The 20,958-nt window shown below is 46.9% G+C and overlaps 1 protein-coding gene across 1 annotated transcript in view; it reads left to right on the top strand.

Annotated features, from left to right (window-relative positions):
* LOC130120437 (titin-like) overlaps positions 1 to 20,958 on the top strand; it is a 260,908-nt gene that overhangs the window by 164,505 nt on the left and 75,445 nt on the right. Inside the window, 27 exon segments of the mRNA XM_056288973.1 lie at positions 110 to 403; positions 662 to 961; positions 1,396 to 1,704; positions 2,066 to 2,193; positions 2,230 to 2,292; positions 2,619 to 2,933; positions 3,287 to 3,401; positions 3,629 to 3,937; positions 4,141 to 4,322; positions 4,521 to 4,650; positions 5,060 to 5,211; positions 7,435 to 7,582; positions 7,807 to 8,027; positions 8,192 to 8,288; positions 8,562 to 8,858; positions 9,099 to 9,398; positions 10,675 to 10,989; positions 11,590 to 11,714; positions 11,787 to 11,810; positions 11,967 to 12,117; positions 12,625 to 12,906; positions 13,271 to 13,573; positions 14,341 to 14,646; positions 14,986 to 15,267; positions 15,360 to 15,547; positions 16,283 to 16,394; positions 17,372 to 17,510. Coding sequence (XP_056144948.1) covers positions 110 to 403; positions 662 to 961; positions 1,396 to 1,704; positions 2,066 to 2,193; positions 2,230 to 2,292; positions 2,619 to 2,933; positions 3,287 to 3,401; positions 3,629 to 3,937; positions 4,141 to 4,322; positions 4,521 to 4,650; positions 5,060 to 5,211; positions 7,435 to 7,582; positions 7,807 to 8,027; positions 8,192 to 8,288; positions 8,562 to 8,858; positions 9,099 to 9,398; positions 10,675 to 10,989; positions 11,590 to 11,714; positions 11,787 to 11,810; positions 11,967 to 12,117; positions 12,625 to 12,906; positions 13,271 to 13,573; positions 14,341 to 14,646; positions 14,986 to 15,267; positions 15,360 to 15,547; positions 16,283 to 16,394; positions 17,372 to 17,510 — 5,587 coding nt within the window.

The following is a 20,958-nucleotide window of genomic DNA, read 5'->3' as shown; positions in this document are numbered from 1 at the left end:
AAATCACAATTGCTTTTTGCCATCAAATAGAAGACATTTAAAATTATCTCAACGGTTATTCAGTAGTTAACTTCATCTCAGTTGACTGATAAGCACCCCCCTCCCTCAGATGTCCCTGGACCAGTCACAGACCTCAAGCCTGTGGTAGTCACCCGCAAGATGATCTTCCTGAACTGGGATGACCCCGCGGACGATGGAGGAAGTGACCTCACTGGCTTCCTTGTTGAGAGGAGAGATGCTAAGATGCACACGTGGAGACAGCCTGTCGAGACGGCCTCCTCCAAGTGTGAGTGTGTTGGCATCATGGAGGGACAAGAATACATGTTCCGGGTCATCGCCAAGAACAAGTATGGCATGGGCCCCCCTGTGGAGCTGGGCCCCATCAAGGCTGTGGACCCACAAGGTGAGGAGCTACAAGGGTAGAAGTCCAGGAGAGAGCAAAACAGATGCCACAGATTGGCCATTTGTTCTCTTTGAACTGTTGAAAATGTCAGTCAAATGCAACAGGACTATGAATGCATCTTTTTCTGTGATATTGTTGCCAGCTTAGATATCAATCCTGTCAAGCTTCCTAATAGAGTATATTTGAAGCATCTCTGATGTGTTTGTACTGTTAATTCTTTAAAGAGCCTGATTTAGCTTTTGTCTTCCTACCCTGTAGGACCTCCAACCTCCCCTGAGAAGTTCCATTACAAAGAGAGAACCAAGAACTCCATTACCCTGGCTTGGAAGCCTCCTCGTAATGATGGAGGAAGCCCCATCATTGGCTACTTTGTGGAGAAGAAAAGACAGGACCAGCAGGCCTTCGAGCCCTGCAACAAAGAGATCTGCCCAGACCTGAGCATGCCTGTGGAAGGTCTGGATGAGGCCTGGATGTATGAGTTCAGGATTAAGTGTGCCAACCTCATCGGAGAGAGCGACCCCTCAAGCCCCCTAACTGTGGTGATCCAGGATGATGAAGGTAAGTTCTCCAGGACAATGTTAGAACGTTTGATAAGTGAGCATAGTTCTCCGATAGTCGTGTAATGTGTATAGCATTGTACCATTCTGTAAATGTGGAGCACTATTTTTTGAAGTTTATGTAATTTGGTTCAGGGATGGTCATTCCCTCTTCACATAGATGGCCTCTTTGACTCCCCGTTCAAACCAGCATTCCTCCCTATCAAGGACGTGCACATCCTCATCCTTGAAAGAGTGGCCACTGGCCTGTAGATGGTGTAGACTGTGGAGTCCCGGTCTGTGGATGGTGTAGACTGTAGAGTCCTGGTCTGACATGTTAGCTCTCCTGTGTTGTGTCATTCTCTTGGCCAGCGTCTGTTTAGTTTCCCTGATGTACAAGTCACAGCAATCCTCCTGGCACTATTAAATTAGAGGTTTGCTGTGCTCTCCCTGCAGTGGCTCCTGAGATTCACATGCTGAAGCACTTTAAGGGAGACGCCATCACAGTGAAGAAGGGAGATGCCATTGAGATCCCTGCCGATGTCCTGGGACTGCCCATCCCCAAGGTGGAGTGGTCCAAGGATGATGTGGTGATCGACAAGCCCTCAGAGGCCCTACTGATAGAGACTGTACAGACTGGCCGACAGAACTGCAAAACCACCCTGTCTATCCCTTCAGCCAACAGGAGAGACAAGGGCACCTACAACCTGTCTGCCTCAAACAACATGGGCTCAGCAAGCCACTCCATTTCCATCATGGTTCTGGGTGAGTGGCTCACCTCATACACTGAAATCACCACATACTGCATGATGACGTACTGGAGAGAAGCGTTGGGAATTAGTAAGGGCGGTTCACATTAACCACTTTCCAGCACTACTGAGTGCTGTACATGATAAGCGAGGTAGTTATATGCTGTAACTATACTGTCTGAGTATTATCCAGCCTTATGTAACCTGACAGGTTGTGTATGTATAAAGTCAACTCAAGCTATCCTTAATTTTTCTAATTCCCTCTCCACCATACTAGCAATAACAGTAAAATATGGAAAAGATTCTGAATGTTTTTTTAGCTAAATAAATAATGAAAAAATAATAAAATTAAATTAAAACCTGTTACTCTCTCCCAGACCGCCCCCTGCCTCCCAGAAATGTGACAGTGTCCAATATCAAGGCAGAGTCCTGCTACCTCCACTGGGAGGCGCCACTGGATGATGGTGGCAGTGAGCTGACCAATTACATTGTAGAGAAGAAGGATGTAGTGACAGAGGAACCTGAGCTGGAGGAAGGTCAGGAAGCTCCTCCTGAGCCCCAGTGGACAGAGGTCACCAACAGCATCGTTGAGAAAAGATACGGGGTCAGTCTTCCTCCATCTCATCGTCATATCTTAGTCACCTTTTAAGCATCTTGTTAGCATTGCTACCATCCATCATTAAATCAAATGAATATTAGGAGCTACAAGCCAGCTGGTCACCTAGTGGAACCTGTTAGTCTGAACGCTGAGTTCTTATACCAGCTAATGTTGATGATGAGGCTGTAATGATAAAGAATGACACTTCCTGGTTTTAGTGAAATAAATCATACTAATTAGTGTGACAATACTTGCTGTAATGATAAGAAAAATTCTTGTATCAAGTTTTTTGGGTTTTTTCTAACCACACACTATCTCCTTCCTGCTCTCAGGTGTGGCACCTAGAGACCAACAAAACCTACCTGTTCAGGGTCAGAGCTGAGAACCGCTATGGTAAATCTGACCCCTGTATGACAGAGGAGGTCCAGATCAAAGACCCCTTCGGCCTCCCCGGGCCTCCAGAGAAACCCACAATTGCTGAATTCTCCAAGACCTCCATGACCCTTACCTGGGAGCCTCCCAGGGACAATGGTGGCTCCCTGATCACAGGCTATTGGCTGGAGAAGAGGGAGAAAGGCTCCTCCTACTGGGCCAGAGTCAACAAGGCTCCTGTCACCAAACGTGCTGTGAAGGGCTGGGAATACCAGGTGAGCTGGCTGCTTTAATCAGCTGCGGAGGTTGACTACAACCAGTAACAACCAACTGGTTTTCAACTGTTTGTAGTGAGGGTTAGTGCCAAAGGAAAACATCTGAATATGCTACAGCCGAATATTTTCCAAAAAAGCATGCTAGCCTTTAGTTTACAGCGACCGGCCCTCTGTTGCATAGCTCCTAGAACAGGGAACTCTCATCCCAGTGTTTAAGAAACACACATATCTGCTATCAAAAGCCTCTACCCTGCCCTCTATCATTTCTGCCTGATTGGCATTTAGTCACAAAAGCTGAAAGCCGGAGATAGTGAACAACCAGTATGAATGATGTTGAATGTGTTTGGACACAGGTGACCCGTCTGATTGAAGGGACAGAGTATGAGTTCAGAGTAGCAGCCTGCAATGCTGCAGGAACCGGACCATTCAGCGGACCTTCAGATTCAGCCTTTGCTGTTGACCCACTGAGTGAGTATAGGCCACTACACAGCCCCGGCTGGGCTCCACATCTCTGAGCTGTCGTGGTCAAAAACTAGAGTTTCTGCATGATGTGACTGAACTTGTTGAATGACAGCAGGTAACTTAAATTAAGCACACAGACTGGATCCTGTGGATTCCCCACATGTTGATAATGAACATGAAGTAATTATTGTTTTTGTTGTTGGGAAAATGACCCCCTCACTTTCACTCCCTAGCCCCACCCAGCATGCCCGCTGCTCCAGAAGTGGTTGATAAGACCAAGCACAGTATCACCCTGAACTGGAAGCCTCCAGAGAAGGATGGAGGAAGCCCCATCAAAGGCTACATCGTTCAGATCCAGGATGAGGGCACCTCTGACTGGGTGAGGGTCACTGACCCAGATACCCTCCACCCAACCACAGAGTTCACTATGCCCAGTCTCAGGGAGTTGAAGCGCTATCGCTTCAGGATCATCGCTGTTAACGACATTGGAGAGTCTGACCCCAGCCCCAGGACCTCTGAGGTTTTGGTGGAGGACGTTCAAGGTTGGTTCTAGTGTTAACTCTAACCATGACGTGGCCTGTTGTCATCTTCTGCTGCAACTAGCCATCTCAACCTCTGTAATATGGTTAATTCTACCTTAAAACTTACAAAAAAATTTGTATTTTATAGACATGTGTTGTTGTTTCTATTGTTCGCTCTGTCTTTTTTACATGTTTTAATGCCCATGTATCTTTTCCCTCATCAGCTGAGCCTAAGATCTTTGTGGATGTAGTCGCTGATGACCTGCTCTGCATCAGGGCTGGAAATCCAATCAGAATCCCTGCCATCATAACAGGCCGCCCTGTCCCCAAGGTGACCTGGGATTTTGATGGCAAAGCGAAGAAGCACAAGAAGAACAAACTTCACACACTGCCAGTGGACTCTGAGGTAACGCTCAACACAGACACATCCTGCACTAAATCATTCCATTATCTCGCATACCCGGTAGATCCCTGCCAATGGCCAGAAAAGAATACCTGTCATACAGGATAACACAAACAGACGATAGTATAGTTTGAAAGGACAGAATGTGAACATTAAACCCGATTCTGCTGATAAAGTCCAATGGTAATTATGTCTTGTTAGCTCGAGTCTACAGACACCACATCAACGTTGACCATCCCAGTGAGTCTGAGGAGCCACTCCGGACGTTACACCATCACAGCCAAGAACAAGTCAGGACAGAAACATGTCAACGTCAGAGTCAACGTCCTCGGTACAACACAACACAGACACACAAACAGAGAGGATGACCCATGTATACTGTTCTCATAGTTTTACAACTCAAAGCTAAATAGAAAGAACTCTTCACCCAGATTGTATAAGCTGTCAAACTATCTTGGTGTTCTTTGTGGAAATTCAAATACAGTACGACAACTTATGTTCACTTTCTTTCTAACCAGAACACATAGTGTACTGTGGGGGGGGGGGGGGGCGCGTGTGTGACTTTAGTGATGCTTATAGGATGATTGTCTGTCCATCTGTATGTGCATTAACATGGACATTTTAGACTGTGATGCCATGTCAGTTGCCACGAGAGTGACTCAGCATGAATGGATCCAGTCCAAGGTGTCTGGCTGGGCGTTTGGTCTTTGTTTGAATAACTGACTGTTTCTTCTTTCCAGACGTCCCTGGGGCTCCTAAAGATCTGAAGGTGACTGATCCCACCAGAGCCACCATGAGGCTGATCTGGAAGCTGCCAGACAACGATGGAGGAGAGAGGATCAAGAGCTACTTCATTGAGAAGAGATGCGTATCTGACAAGGCCTGGACCAAGGTATGCCAGCGCTCAGTCAGGGTGTTGGCCGGTCACGTCAATAAGCCACTCGAGTTCTTCCAGAGAAGACTTGGTGCAGACCGTCAGCAGGGACGCGGCTTTGTAGAAGCTGCATCAGTGAACAGCAAAGCACTGATGGCATCACACAACGTCACACACACACAACTGCCCACGGCAAGAAACCACACACAACAGCAGGGGAGCTCATACTTCCCACGGCTTTAGATATGTTGGCAACTATGTTTGATGAGACAAGCGCCGCAAAATTGAAGACTGTCCTTCTGTCCAATGATACAGTTGTAAGACGTACTATATGCGACATTTCAGATGACCTTGTTGAGGAACAACTCGCTGACAAACTGAAAGACAAACGTTTGGCCTGACAAGTGGACGAGGCTGCTGACAGCAATAAAGACTGCTAGTTTATTGCTCATGTTGGCTTTGTCACGTCAGAGTCGGTGTGTGAGGATTTGCTGTTTTGCAAGGACGGCCCAGTTGAGAGACGGCTGATGGGCTCTTCAGGCTTCTGGACCGGTACCTGGCACAACACGGGCTGAACTGGGAGAACTGTGCGGGCGTTTGCCCGGATGGTTCACAGACCATGGCAGGGAAAATGAAGGGACTGCAGCCACTAATCAAGAGGCTCTCGCCAAATGCGCAGTGGACGCACTGTGTCATACACGGAGAAGCGCTGCCATCAAGACAGATTAGCCCTGACCTAAACCAGGTTTTGACCGATGTTCTTAGCGTGGTCAGTTTCATCAAAACAAGACCCCTGAGTGCGCGGCTGTTTTCTGCACTTTGTGAGGAGATGGGAGCTGAATAGTCAGCTCTGTTGTTTCACAGCGAGGCTAGGTGGCTCTCGCGAGGTAAAGTGTTGTCCTGAGTCTTTCAGCTCCGAGAGGAAATTTGGGTGTTCCTGGAGGAGCATGTGAATGATGTTGCAAGCAAGTTTAGTGATGAACAATTTCTGATGAAACTGGCTTATCTCAGGGATATATTTGGAAAGCTGAATGAATTAAATCTTCAGCTTCAAGGCAGAGACAAGCGCCTTCCTTACCTGGCAGACTAGATCAGTGCATTCACACGAAAGCTTGAGATGTGGGGCAGGTTACTTGGTCAAGGAAATACTGATTTCTTTGAGAATCTGAGTGAATTTGTTGAAACCAGTGATTGTGGAGCCACTACAGTGATTTCATGTCTTAAGGAGCACATCTCTCCCCTGAGAGGATGCTTTCAAAAATACTTCCCAAACAACAGTGCTCAGTATGACTGGGTGACAGATCCGTTCAACACAGCAGCACCTGCTGATTCAGCTCTGCTGAAGAGGACCAGTTCATGGAGATGACCTCTGACTCCAGACTGAGGCTGAGCTTTACAGCTCAGACACTGAGTGAATTCTGGCTTGGTGTGGAGAGGGAGGATCCACTCATAGGACAGAGGGCTGTGGGCATTCTGCTTCCCTTCGCCACATCCCGTCTCTGTGAGATGGGCTTTTCTGCTGTTGCCTCACTTAAAACCAAGTACAGGTCTAAGCTCAACATGGAGCATGACTTGAGAGTGGCGGTATCAAGCCTGCACCCCGGTCTTGAAAAGATGTGCAGTGCATAACAGGCTCATTGTAGCGCTGATGCAGTGATAAGACTGTTGTTATGGTTTAGCAAAGTGATTTTTATATTTTATTTCGTGTTTCTCTGTTTTTGAAAGAGCACACAGACTGATGGAGCAATCTAGTGACACATGTCACAAAAAGAGGTTTGATAGAGTTGAAGTGGAACTTGTGTTTGTTATTTGCACAACAGAAATGACTGAAAGCAAAGTGAAAGGAGTGTTCATGATCTTCATGTTATTGAAATAAAGTTAAACTTGGCCCACTTTGGCACCATTTTGTTGGGGCGGGGGGCGTGAACATTTTTCCTCCTCCAAAGGGGGGCATGACAGAAAGAGTGTGAGAACCACTGATCTGAGTCACAGAGAGGTAACCGAGTGGCAATACTGCGTTAAAGCCAAACATCTCTAGATTGGACCCTCCACCCAGAGCAGATTACAGTGTTAGAGCCATTCTCTACCGGTTAATTCTTAATCTAACCTGATCTAAATGTTGTTCTCTTTCACCAGACCAAACAGTCTTTATGAAGAATGACTGTTTGACAGCCAGCTCGTCATAGGCAAGAGACATTTTTTTACTGAAAGAAGAAATAATTAGTTATTTTGTATTTTCAGGTGAATGTGGCATGTGCCAGTCAGGCCTATGTGGTTCCTGGTCTGTTGGAGGGTCAGGACTACATGTTCCGAGTCCGTGCTGAGAACAGGCTGGGCTTTGGACCTTTCACCGTCACCACTGAACCTGCCAGAGCGAGAGACCCCATCTGTAAGAAAACCTGTATTATACTGCAGAATACCTCTTATACCCTTTTCCCACTGTCCAAAAAACCTGCTAATGTCTGCCTTTGGTCAATGTAAAAAGGCGGATGTTAGCGGGTTTTTTGGCCGGTGGGAAAGGGTTCTCTTTTCTTCTCTGCTCTTCTGCTGTGCTCTCCTGTCATCTCCTCCCCTTTATCATCTTGTCCCTCCTCTCCAAATTCTTTTCCCCAGACCCCCCTGATCCTCCTACCAAGGTGAAGATCAACCTGGTCACCAAGACCACTGTGACTCTGACCTGGGAGCCTCCTAAGAACAACGGTGGCTCTCCGGTCACACATTACATCATCGAACGGCTGAGCTGGGACACCACTGGCAAGGAAAAGGAGACCTGGAAGCAATGCAACAAAAGAGATGTCGAGGAGCTCACCTTCGTGGTTGAGGACCTGAAGGAGGTCAGTTGACATCTTCCCTACCCTGCTACCAGATAAGCGGTTGTCCTTCTCTGAAGAGAGGGGTCTGTGGAATTAGAGTCATGTCCATATTGGTAAAGCAGTAAGAAGAATTAGGACTCCAGTCCATGATGAGATCCTTAATGTCCTGCTGTCACTGTTTCCAGGGAGGAGAGTACGAGTTCAGGGTGAAGGCCGTCAATGCAGCCGGCCCCAGCAGACCCTCTGCCACTGCTGGACCAATGGTCATCAAGGACCAGACATGTGAGTAACCCTGTAAACCCTCACCGGGATCAGAATAATTCATCGTTCAAATAATTTCTATCAGCTGACCAGCACACAAACTGGAGTGTGTGTTAGTGATGTGCTGTGGGCTAGGTTAGCTGTGTTAAATACACATCTACACACTTACTCACTGAACCATTAATGTAACAATGCTGACTGTGACACCAGATTTGAATTTACTTGATGCTCCATTTTGTTGTAGTTGGTTTGATGCCATTGTTCAACCCCTCCTCCTGTCTCCTGTCCCTCCAGGTGCTCCCACCATTGAGCTGAGAGAGTTCATGGAGGGGGAGGAGGGCTGCGACGTCAGCATTGTCGCCAAGATCAGTGGCTGTCCTTTCCCCAGTCTCACCTGGCAGAGGGCTGACCTGGCAAAGCCCGAGGAAAAAACAGCCATTCACTACGACCAGCACATCAACAAGCTGGTCACCCAAGACAAATGTACTCTGCTCATCCAGCAGTCCAGGAGAGATGACAGCGCCCTCTACAGTCTTACTGCTACCAACAGCCTGGGAACTGCCTCCAAGGACATCAAACTCACTGTGCTGGGTCAGAATCGTTCTTCATCTACTGCACTATACTAATTTCATTTTGCATAGATGTTTAGATAATTCAATAATTTCATTTTCATCATACGTCTTCACATCTAATGGACTTCCATCACATATACACGGCATTTCATTAGGGTACTGTCAGTATGTATGTAGGTGGGTCTGTATGCAACCCAGATGTGAGTAAAGTAATTTTAATTATCCAATTACATTTCTAAAACCTGTCCTCATCCCACAGGTCCTCCTGGCCCACCTACTGGACCAATCAAATTCACTGAGGTGTTTGCTGAGAGAATTGGCCTGGCCTGGAGCGCTCCCAAAGATGATGGTGGCTCCAAAATCACTAACTATGTCATTGAGAAACGTGAGGAGAACAGGAAATCCTGGGTCCATGTCTCCAATGACCCAAAAGAGTGTGCCTACGTCGTGACCAGACTGACAGAGAACCACGAGTATGAGTTCAGAGTCATGGCCCAAAACAAGTTTGGAACTGGACCTCCACTGGCCAGTGAGCCTGAGAAGGCCAGGAACCTCTTCAGTAAGTCTAGACCACATATGTCTCCATGTCTTAACCACCCCTTTATAAAGACACACTAGTAAACGGTCAGACTCACAGGACAGTATGAGGAACACTATACTAATAGTAGGGAGGGCCTCCCTTTGTTTCCGGCTCCACTTTTGTTGTCTCCTCTGGCCCGTCAGAGAGCACTAACCAAAATTCAGCTGCCTTCAAGTTCTTCACTCAGTTCTGAACTGATTGTGTGTGCAATGCTCTGCATGATGCAGGTCCTTCTTCTCGTGAATGATATGCACCCCGACATGAACTCCAAGCCTCTTGAAAAGCTCAGTATCCTCCTCATGTGAAGGCATTGGGTGTGCATGTTTGGCTTTGTGAAGGCCAGCAGAACAATATGACACAGTGCTTGACGCTGTTCTTCATGCATTTTGTCCTGCCCCGTGTCAGGAGGGCGGGTGGATGTCTGATCCTGCTGCACCTGTTATCAGTAGTTTGCCCTGTGTCCATGTGCTCTTTACTGTGCTCGTGCTTTTCAGAAGCTGCATGACTGACATTTTTTTGTCCCTATATAAAGGCGCTGCTTTTATCCGTGAGGTTGGGGTTTCCACGACACATTTTGCACCACATATCTGTGTGGGCATCATGTGTTTGGAGCCAGGCTACTTCCTGCAGCCACTTCTCCGTGAATACACATTTTTTATGTCCAGGTTCAGTCTGGCATTTCTTTGGAGGTGGGGCAACACCAAAATTACTTAAAGCAGCGTGCTTCTTGGACATTTTGATGAATGGAAGAAAATCCTGAAACCAGAGAAATAATGTAACGCTAAGCTAGCTGTAATGTAAGCTAACTATGTGCTGGAGCTCAAGGTTTACCAGTTAACCTTGCTAACTTGGAAAAAACCACATCCACTTAATCAAGAACGAAGGCTGAAAGTTGCACGATGAACATGTGATTATTAAAAGTGACACGTGTCATCATGACTTTCTTACCAGTGATATATGGAGACGGTCCTGTTGTGTCAGTAAGTGTGTCCCGCAAATGTTGGTACGCAAAAGAGCCTCTTTTCGTATTATCTGCTGCACTTCATTTATTTTGACCACGCATGTGCAACCTGTGCACCAGTTATGTGCACCTGTGTTGATGGCTTCCTCCTTTGATCAGACCTTCCTGCTCATCTTTACAGCTTATGACAGTTCAGTTACTTCTCCTCACACCTTGTGTTGCCCTCAGCCAGAGCTTGCTCACACTGTTGTGTGTCTGCTGTCTTAACACTGATGATTCCTGTCTGCTCTCCAGCTGTCCCAGGTCAGTGTGAAAAGCCCACTGTGACTGAGATCTGTCTGGAGTCCATGACTGTCAACTGGGATGAACCGGAGTATGACGGCGGCTCCTCCATCACTGGCTACTTCATAGAGAAGAAGGAGACCACCTCCAAGCGCTGGACGCGGGTCAGCCGTGAACCTATCAGAGCTTTACCTCTGGGCAACAACTGGGACGTCACTGGTCTGTTGGAAGGAGCCATGTACCAGTTCAGAGTCATCGCCGCTAATGCTGCAGGCTGTGGGCTGCCCAGCGTGCCCTCTGACCCTGTTCTCTGCAGAGACCCCATCAGTAAGACACCTCATCAAACACCACAGTACCGGCAACACAGTTGGTTCTTATGATCTCATTACCTTTACACTTGGCTACGTAAGCAGTCAGTGACAAGCATTACAATGTGTATCACCATATTCAAAAGAGAATTCCTGAACTCCCTGGAGCTCGAACCCACGACCTTGTTGCTGTGAGGCGACTGCGCTAACCACCGCGCCACTGTGCCACCCAAAACCTTGAAATTGAACTTTAACAGACATTTAATTTAACATGTAACAGACTTTAACCTCTACTGAAACCTTTAAGAAAGCTGCAAATGACTAAGTGTACTGCATTGTCCCTAGGTGTGAATGTGTGTGGGTGTGGGTGGGGGTGTGGGTGTGGGTGGGGGCCCTGTGATTGTCTGGCGGCCTGTCCAGGGTGTCTCCCCGCCTGCCGCCCAATGACTGCTGGGATAGGCTACAGCATCCCTGAGAGCAAGATAAGTGGTTCAGATAATGGATGGATGGAATTACTGAACTCAACCGTGTGTGTGTGTGTGTGTGTGTGTGTGTGTGTGTGTGTGTGTGTGTGTGTGTGTGTGTGTGTGTGTGTGTGTGTGTGTGTGTGTGTGAACAGAGCCACCAGGCCCGCCCACTCCCAAGGTGACGGACTGGACCAAGTCCACAGTGGAGTTGGAATGGATTCCTCCCCTGATAGATGGAGGTTCCAAGGTCACGGGCTACATTTTGGAGTTTAAGGAGGTGAACAAAGAGGAGGAGGACAAGAAAGCTCAGAGGAAGCTGCTCCTCGATGAGGAAGAGGAAGAGGGGAAGGAAACAGAAGAAGAATGGCAGAAGGTGAAACTTGTTTCTGTAACATATAACCTCCATGTAACGTGAGTGAGGACAGAGAGAGGAAGTGTCTGGTGTAGAAGTGTGGGCCACATGAGGCAGAGAACTTCTTACCTGATGTATGACTTGCACTGACTCAGCCATTTCTCCCTCCTCCTGTAGGCCAAGGACAAGGAGATCAGAGGAACTAAATTTGTGGTTCCAGATCTCAAAGAAGGTGGTCTGTACCGCTTCCGGGTCAGAGCCGTCAATGCAGCGGGAGTGGGAGAACCAGGACAGGTCGCTGAGGTCATTGAGGTCAAAGACAGGACAAGTAAGAGCGAATCCATCTCCCCTATAAAACCTTTCACTTTATTTAGCTGAGTTTGAGGAATTAGGAAGTGTACCAGGCACTCATGCTGTGTTATCAGGCAGAAAATAACGTTTCCATCAGACTTGATCATCTGAACATCAGCTGGTTAGAGGGAGAAGTGAGAGGAAAGAATAGACTTGCCATATGATGAAAACATGGCTCGTGTTGGGGTCATGGCAAGTCTCCATGTCCAAAACTGGTATAGTTATTTTCGGTAGAGGAGACGGAGGCCTTTAAAGTTGGGTACAGAGAAGTTCATACCAAGCCATCTCTCTCCAAAAGGATCATTTATCTGTTATCACGTTTCTGTAATCCTTTCAGGTTGTAGCTTTTCTAGCCTGCCATCTTTACCCGCGTGAAGGGTTAGCTAGTGTTTTATTTTCTCAAAAAGTCAGACTGGCTGGTTGAAAAGGCTTTAAACACACGTTTTACAACATCTCACATATTCACCCTCTTCACTCCTTGCAGTTGCTCCTGAGATGGACCTGGATGCCTCGGTGAAGGAGAAGATTGTGGTCCATGCCGGAGGCACCATCCGCATCATTGCCTATGTGTCTGGTAAACCTGCTCCACAGATTAGCTGGTGTCGTGATGATGCCGAAGTACCCAAGGAGGCTGTGGTGGAGAAGACTGGCATATCCAACAGTCTGGTTATCAAGAACTGCAGGAGGAATCATCAGGGCATCTACACCCTGAGCGCCAAGAATGAGGGTGGAGAGAGAAAGAAGGCCATTATTGTAGAGGTCCTGGGTAAGTTCTTAAAACACACCCCCTTTTTCCATGTTTCTGTCTGTCTAGTAGACTGTCCTCACCTCTCCTGAACACCATGTTGACATCGATTCTACCGACAACAAAAACGGGCAAGTTTACATGCCAAAGAGATTTCAGCAGAAAAGCCAACACTTCACATCAGTCAAGTCAGAGTTTATTTATATGTCATACAGTGTTAGCTCAGTGTGCTTCACACAACAAATATGAGCAAAATACAATCTGGTTAGCATAAGTAGAGAAATCAGAGTCCTTCACAGGTGGCCTGCGCTACTTTTAAAAGAATCGTTGAATAATAGCTAATGATTTACTGTCCACCCCCATGCCCCCTCCCCACCACCATTAGATGTACCCGGGCCAGTGGGTCTTCCCTTCGCTGGGGAGAACCTGACCACAGACTCCTGTAAACTGACCTGGTATTCTCCTGAGGATGACGGGGGCTCTGCCATCACCAACTACATCATAGAGAAGAGAGAGTCGGACCGAATGGGCTGGACCTCTGTGTCCTACACAGTGACCAGGAACAACGCCGTGGTCCAAGGGCTTATTGATGGAAAGGGCTACTTCTTCCGAATCGCTGCTGAGAACATCATTGGCATGGGACCCTTCATAGAGACGGACAAGATGGTGCTCATCAAAGACCCCATCTGTACGTAAGACAGAAGGAGTGCTTTGTGTCACTTTAATAGCAGACATGTCTCCGTCCATCACAGTCACTCGAGTGAGATTATTGCTTTTACAACTTCAGTGTCGGGACATTTTCACTTTTTACAGTTTATGTCCCATACATTTTGTTTCGTTATTTCTGTTTTTTGTCCTCCTTGACATACAGTTGTGTCTTCATTAATATACTTAAAGCAATAACATCCTTTGTTAAAGGGTAATTCCAGTATTTTTAAACCTGGCCCATATTTTCCCATCATTTGGGGTCTAAATGATTTATAGGAACAAAAAAAATTGGAATTAGTCCAGTATTGAGCAAGAATTCTTCAGCTGGCAGCTGCGAAATGGGCTGCAGTGTAATCCCTGGGGCATCAAAGTAATCCCTGGGGGCATCAGTGTAATTCCTGTTGGCATCAATGTAATCCCTGGGGGCATCAAAGTACTCCCTGGGGCATCAATGTAATCCCTGTGGGCATCAATGTAATCCCTGGGGGCATCAATGTAATCCCTGTGGGCATCAGTGTAATCCCTGTGGGCATCAATGTAATCCCTGGGGGCATCAATGTAATCCCTGTGGGCATCAGTGTAATCCCTGTGGGCATCAGTGTAATCCCTGTTGGCATCAATGTAATTCCTGTTGGCATCAATGTAATCCCTGGGGGCATCAAAGTAATCCCTGTGGGCATCAATGTAATCCCTGGGGCAATCCCTTTAAAATGTTTCCCACTCACATCCTCTTTCTCTTGCTGCCAGCTGTACCAGAGCGCCCGGAGGACTTGGAGGTCACAGCTATCACCAAGGACTCCATCTCCATTGCCTGGAGACCACCTAAGTACGACGGTGGTGCTGAGGTCACAGGATACATCCTGGAGTCTCGCCTAATTGGCAAGGACAACTTCACCCGCATTGGTGGGGAGGACAAGCTGATGGACAGGAAGTTTACTCACAGTGGGCTGAAGGAGGGCTCCAGCCATGAGTTCAGAGTCTCAGCCATCAACCAGGTTGGACAGGGCAAGCCTTCTTTCTGCACCAAGCCCATCCAGTGCAAAGAAGATCTAGGTGAGTTCATACAACTTCTCTCAAGCCAAGGACTCAAGGACCTTGAAAAATGGATAAAAGAAAACAGGCCGGTTTGAAAATGGGAAGGAAAAGTGAAGATAGAGAATCTATATGAGATGTCATTATAAATACTTGATGTGATTGTAATCCTAAAGGTTAAAGTTTGTCACCGAGTCAAGGCATTACTCTTTGTATAACAGATTCCATTTTTGTCACTTAACTTGTTCACATTTTAGTCAAAATTATAATCACATTTTGAATAATTGAATAAAACACAATTCATGCTGGTAAATGTTCACATTTTAGTAACCCTGCTGTTTGCTCTGGTCTCCCCACTAGAACCTCCCACCCTGGACCTGGACTTCAGGGACAAGATGGTGGTGAAGGTAGGAGATGTTTGCACATTGCAGGGCCGCTACACTGGTAAACCTGCTCCCACCATCACCTGGACCAAGGACAAGGAGGAGGTGAAGGCAGGTGAGGAGATTAGCATCCACCACACCAGCAGACACCTGAGCCTGACCCTGGCCAAAGCCAAGCGAGAACAAAGTGGGTGCTACTGCGTTACTCTGGAGAACAGTGTGGGAACGCGCAAGGAAATCTGTAACGTCACCGTGGTTGGTAAGGACTGTACCTGTGGTCTAGTCTGAGATAAATCACTGATGCTCGATGTGATCTCATATTGAACTTAACGTCCCCCCCCTCACCTCCAGACCGCCCACAGCCCCCTCAGGGTCCTGTAGTGTTTGATGAGGTCTACAGGAACTACATGGTCATTTCCTGGAACCCTCCTCTGGATGACGGTGGCTGTGCCATCTCCAACTACATCATTGAGAAGAGAGACACCAACAGAGACTTGTGGATGCCTGTTACCGTTTCCTGCACGAGGACCACCTGCAAGGTACACTGCACATCACTTCATGCAAGATCACACACAAGGTGAAGGGAATTTAACAATTGCTTTGTTCATAGATTTTCATTTGGGACAGTCTTAGTCAAGGTGCCATTCATGGAAAACATGGAATAGTCCTGGAATGTGTGTGACTACAGGGTTTTCCAGGCCTGATACAGTCATGGAAGATGAATCAGAAGTAAAACATTTTAAGGACAAATAGAAAATTGGTACAAATGTTCTTTTCTAGCATGAAGTATTTATTGTGATTTTTTAATTACTGGCGAAGGATTAATCGCCCAAATACCACATATCAAAATCACATCTGGCCCAAGTGATAATAGCAAATACTGCATATCATGATCACATCTGTCCCAAGTGATAGTAGCAAATACCACGTATCATAATCACATCTGTCCCAAGTGATAGTAGCAAATACCACACATCATAATCACATCTGTCCCAAGTGATAGTAGCAAATACCACACATCATAATCACATCTGTCCCAAGTGATAGTAGCAAATACCACACATCATAATCACATCTGTCCCAAGTGATAGTAGCAAATACCACACATCATAATCACATCTGTCCCAAGTGATCGTAGCTCACCAAGGCAACACAGTCCCCCGTAAAGGAGGAGCACATCGACACAAGAGCGAGATGACTGGACAGTCAGTCAGTGTGGTGTGATGTCACGTGGCCTCCCTGGTAACTGTGTTGCTGGTGTATTTTTTTGTCAGGTTCCCAAGCTGATCGAGGGTCGTGAGTACATCATTAGGATCATGGCTCAGAACATCTATGGTGTCAGCGACCCTCTGCTCTCTGCTGAGACCAAAGCCAGAGATATCTTCAGTAAGTCTCAAGTCACCTCACTCAAAGCCAGGCCCCTTTCTGGCCAATTAAAATAATTATATTATATATATATCACCTATAACCTAACCCAACCCAACCTAAAAGACACACCAAGTACTTGACAAGTCCCACTGGATTTTGTTATGTGGCCAGTGAAACCTGAGAAGGCATTTCTTCATCAAACCAACACTAGCAGAAAACGTGCTGTCATGCAGAAGCTCATCAGAACTGGTTTACTAGTTAGTTAGTTAGTTAGTTAGTTAGTTAGTTAGTCAGTCAGTCAGTCAGTCAGAACTGGTTTACTAGTTAGTTAGTTAGTTAGTTAGTTAGTTAGTTAGTTAGAACTGGTTTACTTGTTAGTTAGTTAGTTGGTTAGAACTGGTTTACTGATTAGTTAGTTGCTTAGAACTATTTAGTTAGTTAGTTAGTTAGTTAGTTAGTTAGTTAGTTAGTTAGTTAGTTAGTTAGTTAGAACATGTTTACTTGTCCGTTAGTCAGTTGGTTGGTTAGAACTGGTTTACTGGTCCGTTAGTCAGTTGGTTGGTTAGAACTGGTTTACTGGTCCGTTAGTCAGTTGGTTGGTTAGAACTGGTTTACTGGTTAGTTAGTTAGGTAGTTAGTTAGATAGAACTGGTTTACTTGTTAGTTAGTTGGTTAGAACTGGTTTACTGATTAGTTAGTGGCTTAGAACTAGTTTACTAGTTAGTTAGTTGGTTAGTTAGTTGGTTAGTTGGTTAGTTAGTTAGAACAGGTTTACTGGTCTGTTAGTCAGTTGGTTGGTTAGAACTGGTTTACTGGTTAGTTAGTTGGTTAGAACTGGTTCGTTAGTTAGTTAGAACTGGTTTACTGGTTAGTTAGTTGGTCAGTTGAGCTTTCATCACATATTGTGACAGAAACATGTCAGTTTGATTGACAGATGTGTGAAGGTGTGTGTGATGTGTAATAACGAATGTGTATGTGCTCCCATCCAACCCCAGAGGTGCCTGATGCTCCCAAACAGCCCACAGTAAAGGAGGTTTACAAAGATACCGCTCTCATCAGCTGGGAGCCTCCAGCAGATGGAGGAAAACCCATCACTGGATACATCGTAGAGAGAAAGGAGACCATGGCTAACAGGTAAACACACACACACGCACACACACATGCACACACACACACATATATTACACACATATATACATACACACATATATATTACACACATACATACATAACATACATACATACATACACGCATATATATTACACATATATACATCCACACACACACACACACACACACACACATATATATATATATATATTACACACATATATACATACACACATATATATTACACACATAGATCACACACACACACACATATATATAATAATAACAATAATAATAATAATAAATCAATCTTGTATAGCGCTTTTCTAATACTCCAAGTCGCTTTACAATAAATGGAGTGAAACAAGACGACAGATGAACATAACACAGACATACAGGGGTGGATGGGAAGGGGGGGCTACGAGAGGGAGAAGCGGCAGCCACAGACGACGCCAGCAGTACTCTCCGACTTGGACAGATATAAAGGGAAAGAAAAACAATCATAAATCACATAAATCACAGATGCAGGTCAAGCGCTCAGTCCCCAGCCTGCCCCAGACCAGGGGTGTATGAGCGGACAGGGGGGCATGAGAAGGCAATGGAGAAAAGATGTGTCTTGAGATGAGATTGGAAGAGTGGGAGGGATTCTGAGTCTCTAATGATTTGGGGAAGTGAGTTACAGAGCCTGGGAGCTACTCTGGAGAAGGCTCGGTCACCAAAGCCGCGGAGGTTGGCTCTGGGGGTAGAGACAAGGGAGGCTGAGGTGGATCTGAGGGACCGAGAGGGTTGGTAGGGGGAGAGAAGATCGGTGAGGTATGGGGGAGCCAGTTTGTGAATGGCTTTATAAGTAAGAACCAGGATTTTGTAATTGATCCGGTGGGAGATGGGTAGCCAGTGGGGGTCTTTTAGGACTGGGGTGATGTGGTGCCAGGATTTGGTGAAAGTTAAAAGTCGGGCGGATGCGTTCTGGACCAATTGGAGTCTCTTGATAGAGCTAGCACTGATGCCATAGAGGAGTGAGTTGCAGTAATCAAGGCGGGAGGAGATGGAGGCATGGATCAGTATCTCAGCAGCACTGCATGTGTGAGAGGATCTTATTTTTGCAATGTTGCGAAGTTGGTAGAAGGAGGATTTGACAATTTGGTGGATATCTGGTGCAAGGGAGAGGGTGGGATCAAGGATCACACTAAGGTTACGTGCCTGGGGGGGAGAGGAGACAGTAGTGCCATCGATGGTGAGTGCAAGGTTGTTGATTTGGCTGAGAGTGGAGCCAATGAAGAGGAGTTCAGTTTTGTCACTGTTGAGTTTGAAAAGGTTTTGCTGCATCCAGACTTTAACTGCGGACAGACAGGAGTCGATGTGAGAGAGGGGTGGATTGTGAGGGGATTTGGTGCTGAGGTATATCTGGGTGTCATCAGCATAACAGTGGAAGTCCAAGTTGAAATGGCGGAGAATCTGACCGAGAGGGAGGATGTAGATGATGAAAAGGAGTGGGCCAAGTACAGAACCTTGAGGAACACCTTGTGCGACTGTGGATGGAACAGAGGAGTGGTTGTGAAGTGAGATGAAGTGTGACCTGTTGGAGAGGTAGGACTGGAGCCAGCTGACTACGGTGCCTTCAATACCGACATCTTTCAATCTGGTGAGCAGGATGTTGTGGCTCACAGTATCGAAGGCTGCACTCAGGTCGAGGAGGATGAGGATGTTAAGGGCTCCAGGATCAGCAGAGGTGAGGAGGTCATTAAGTACTTAAAGGAGTGCAGTTTCAGTGCTGTGGAATGGGCGAAAACCAGACTGGAGAGGTTCGAGTAGGTTGTTGGAGTGTAGGTAGGTTTGGAGTTGTGTGGCGACAATGCGTTCCAGGGTTTTAGAGAGGAAGGGGAGATTGGAAATTGGCCGGTAGTGGTTGAGGCAGGATGAGTCAAGACCGGGTTTCTTGAGAATTGGGGTGACAGCTGCAGTTTTGTAGGAAGAGGGGACAATTTCATGGGACAGTGAGGAATTGAAAAGGTTGGCGAGGTAGGGGCATAGGGCAGGGAGGCATTTCTTCAGTAGGGGAGTGGGGAGGGGATCAAGGGAGCAGGTTGTGGATTTTGATGAGCTGATGAGTTCAGAGATAGTGGTAGGGGCAACTGGAACAAACCAGGAGAGGCGGTGATCAGGGGGAGGGGTAGGGAGGTCAAGAGGAATGGGTAGAAGAGGGGCCAGAGTAGGTGCTGCTGAGTCAGATGCAGGGGACAGTGATTTGTTGATAGCGGCGATTTTGTCTGCAAAACATTGGAGAAATGAGTTGCATTGTTCAGCAGTAGAGTTGGAGAGGGCATCAGCATGGTGCTTGAGGAGGTTGTTTACAGTGGAGAAGAGGGTGCGGGGGTTACGGTTGGAATCATTAATGATGGTGGAAAAATAGGCAGACTTGGCGGCGGTGAGGGCATCTTTGTAGGCAGAGAGGTGGAGGTTGTGGGCTTCTTGATGTACAGTGAGAGATGTTTTCTTGGCGAGTCGTTCCAGTTGGCGGGCAGTCTGTTTCATTGTGCGGAGCTCAGGTGTGAACCAGGGTGCAGAGGTGTTGAAGGAGACTGTTTTTGTTTTGAGAGGGGCCAGTGTGTTGAGGGAGGCAGACAGGGTGGCGTTGAGGTGATTGGTGAGATCATCAGGTAAGGTAGAGGCTGGTTCGAGGGGGAGAGCAGATCGGAGAGTTGGAGGGGGTCAATAGATTTAGTATCGTGGAATTTTATTTCTCTGAGGAGGTGTGGCCGAGGAGTTGGGGGTGGAATAGTGAACTGGATGAGATTATGGTCTGACAGAGGAAATGGGGATGGATGGATGTTGTGTACCGGTAGATTGACAGAGCAGACCAGGTCAAGGATATGGCCTTTGACATGGGTGGGGAAAGTGACGTGCTGGGTGAGGCTGAAATTGTCCAATAGAGTGATGAATTCTGATGCAAACTTACAGGTGCGTAAATCAATGTGGATGTTAAAATCACCAAGCAGTAGTAAGTGTGAGGGGAGAGATGAAGCTCTTGTGAGGAGTTCAGAGAGGTCAGACAGGAAAGATGGATTTGGTGTGGGTGGCCGGTAGATAAGAATGACAGCCATTGAGCAGCTTTTAAAAGCGAGGAGTTCAAATGATGAGACGGTGGGGAGTGAGAGCTCAGTGGTCCTGAAGTTCTGATTGAATAAGGCAGCAAGACCACCTCCACGACAGGAGGGACGGGGTCTGCAGATGTAGCTTAAACCAGGGGGGGGGGGTGCTTCGTTGAGGGAGAAAAAGTCGCCAGGTTGTTGCCAGGTTTCAGTGAGCAGGAGAAAGTCAAATGAATTATCAGTGATTGCTTCATGTAGGATGAGGGCTTTGTTATTTAGTGATCGGGTGTTAAGGAGGCAAGGTTGATGGAATGAGAGGGCAACGTAGTGGGGGCATGCTGGAGAGGTCGTCCAGGTTAGCAGTGCGGGGGGGTGCAGTGGA

This window comes from Lampris incognitus, chromosome 11 (assembly GCF_029633865.1).
Source record: "Lampris incognitus isolate fLamInc1 chromosome 11, fLamInc1.hap2, whole genome shotgun sequence".
NCBI lineage: Eukaryota > Metazoa > Chordata > Actinopteri > Lampriformes > Lampridae > Lampris > Lampris incognitus.
This window is presented reverse-complemented; position numbering and strand designations above follow the sequence as displayed.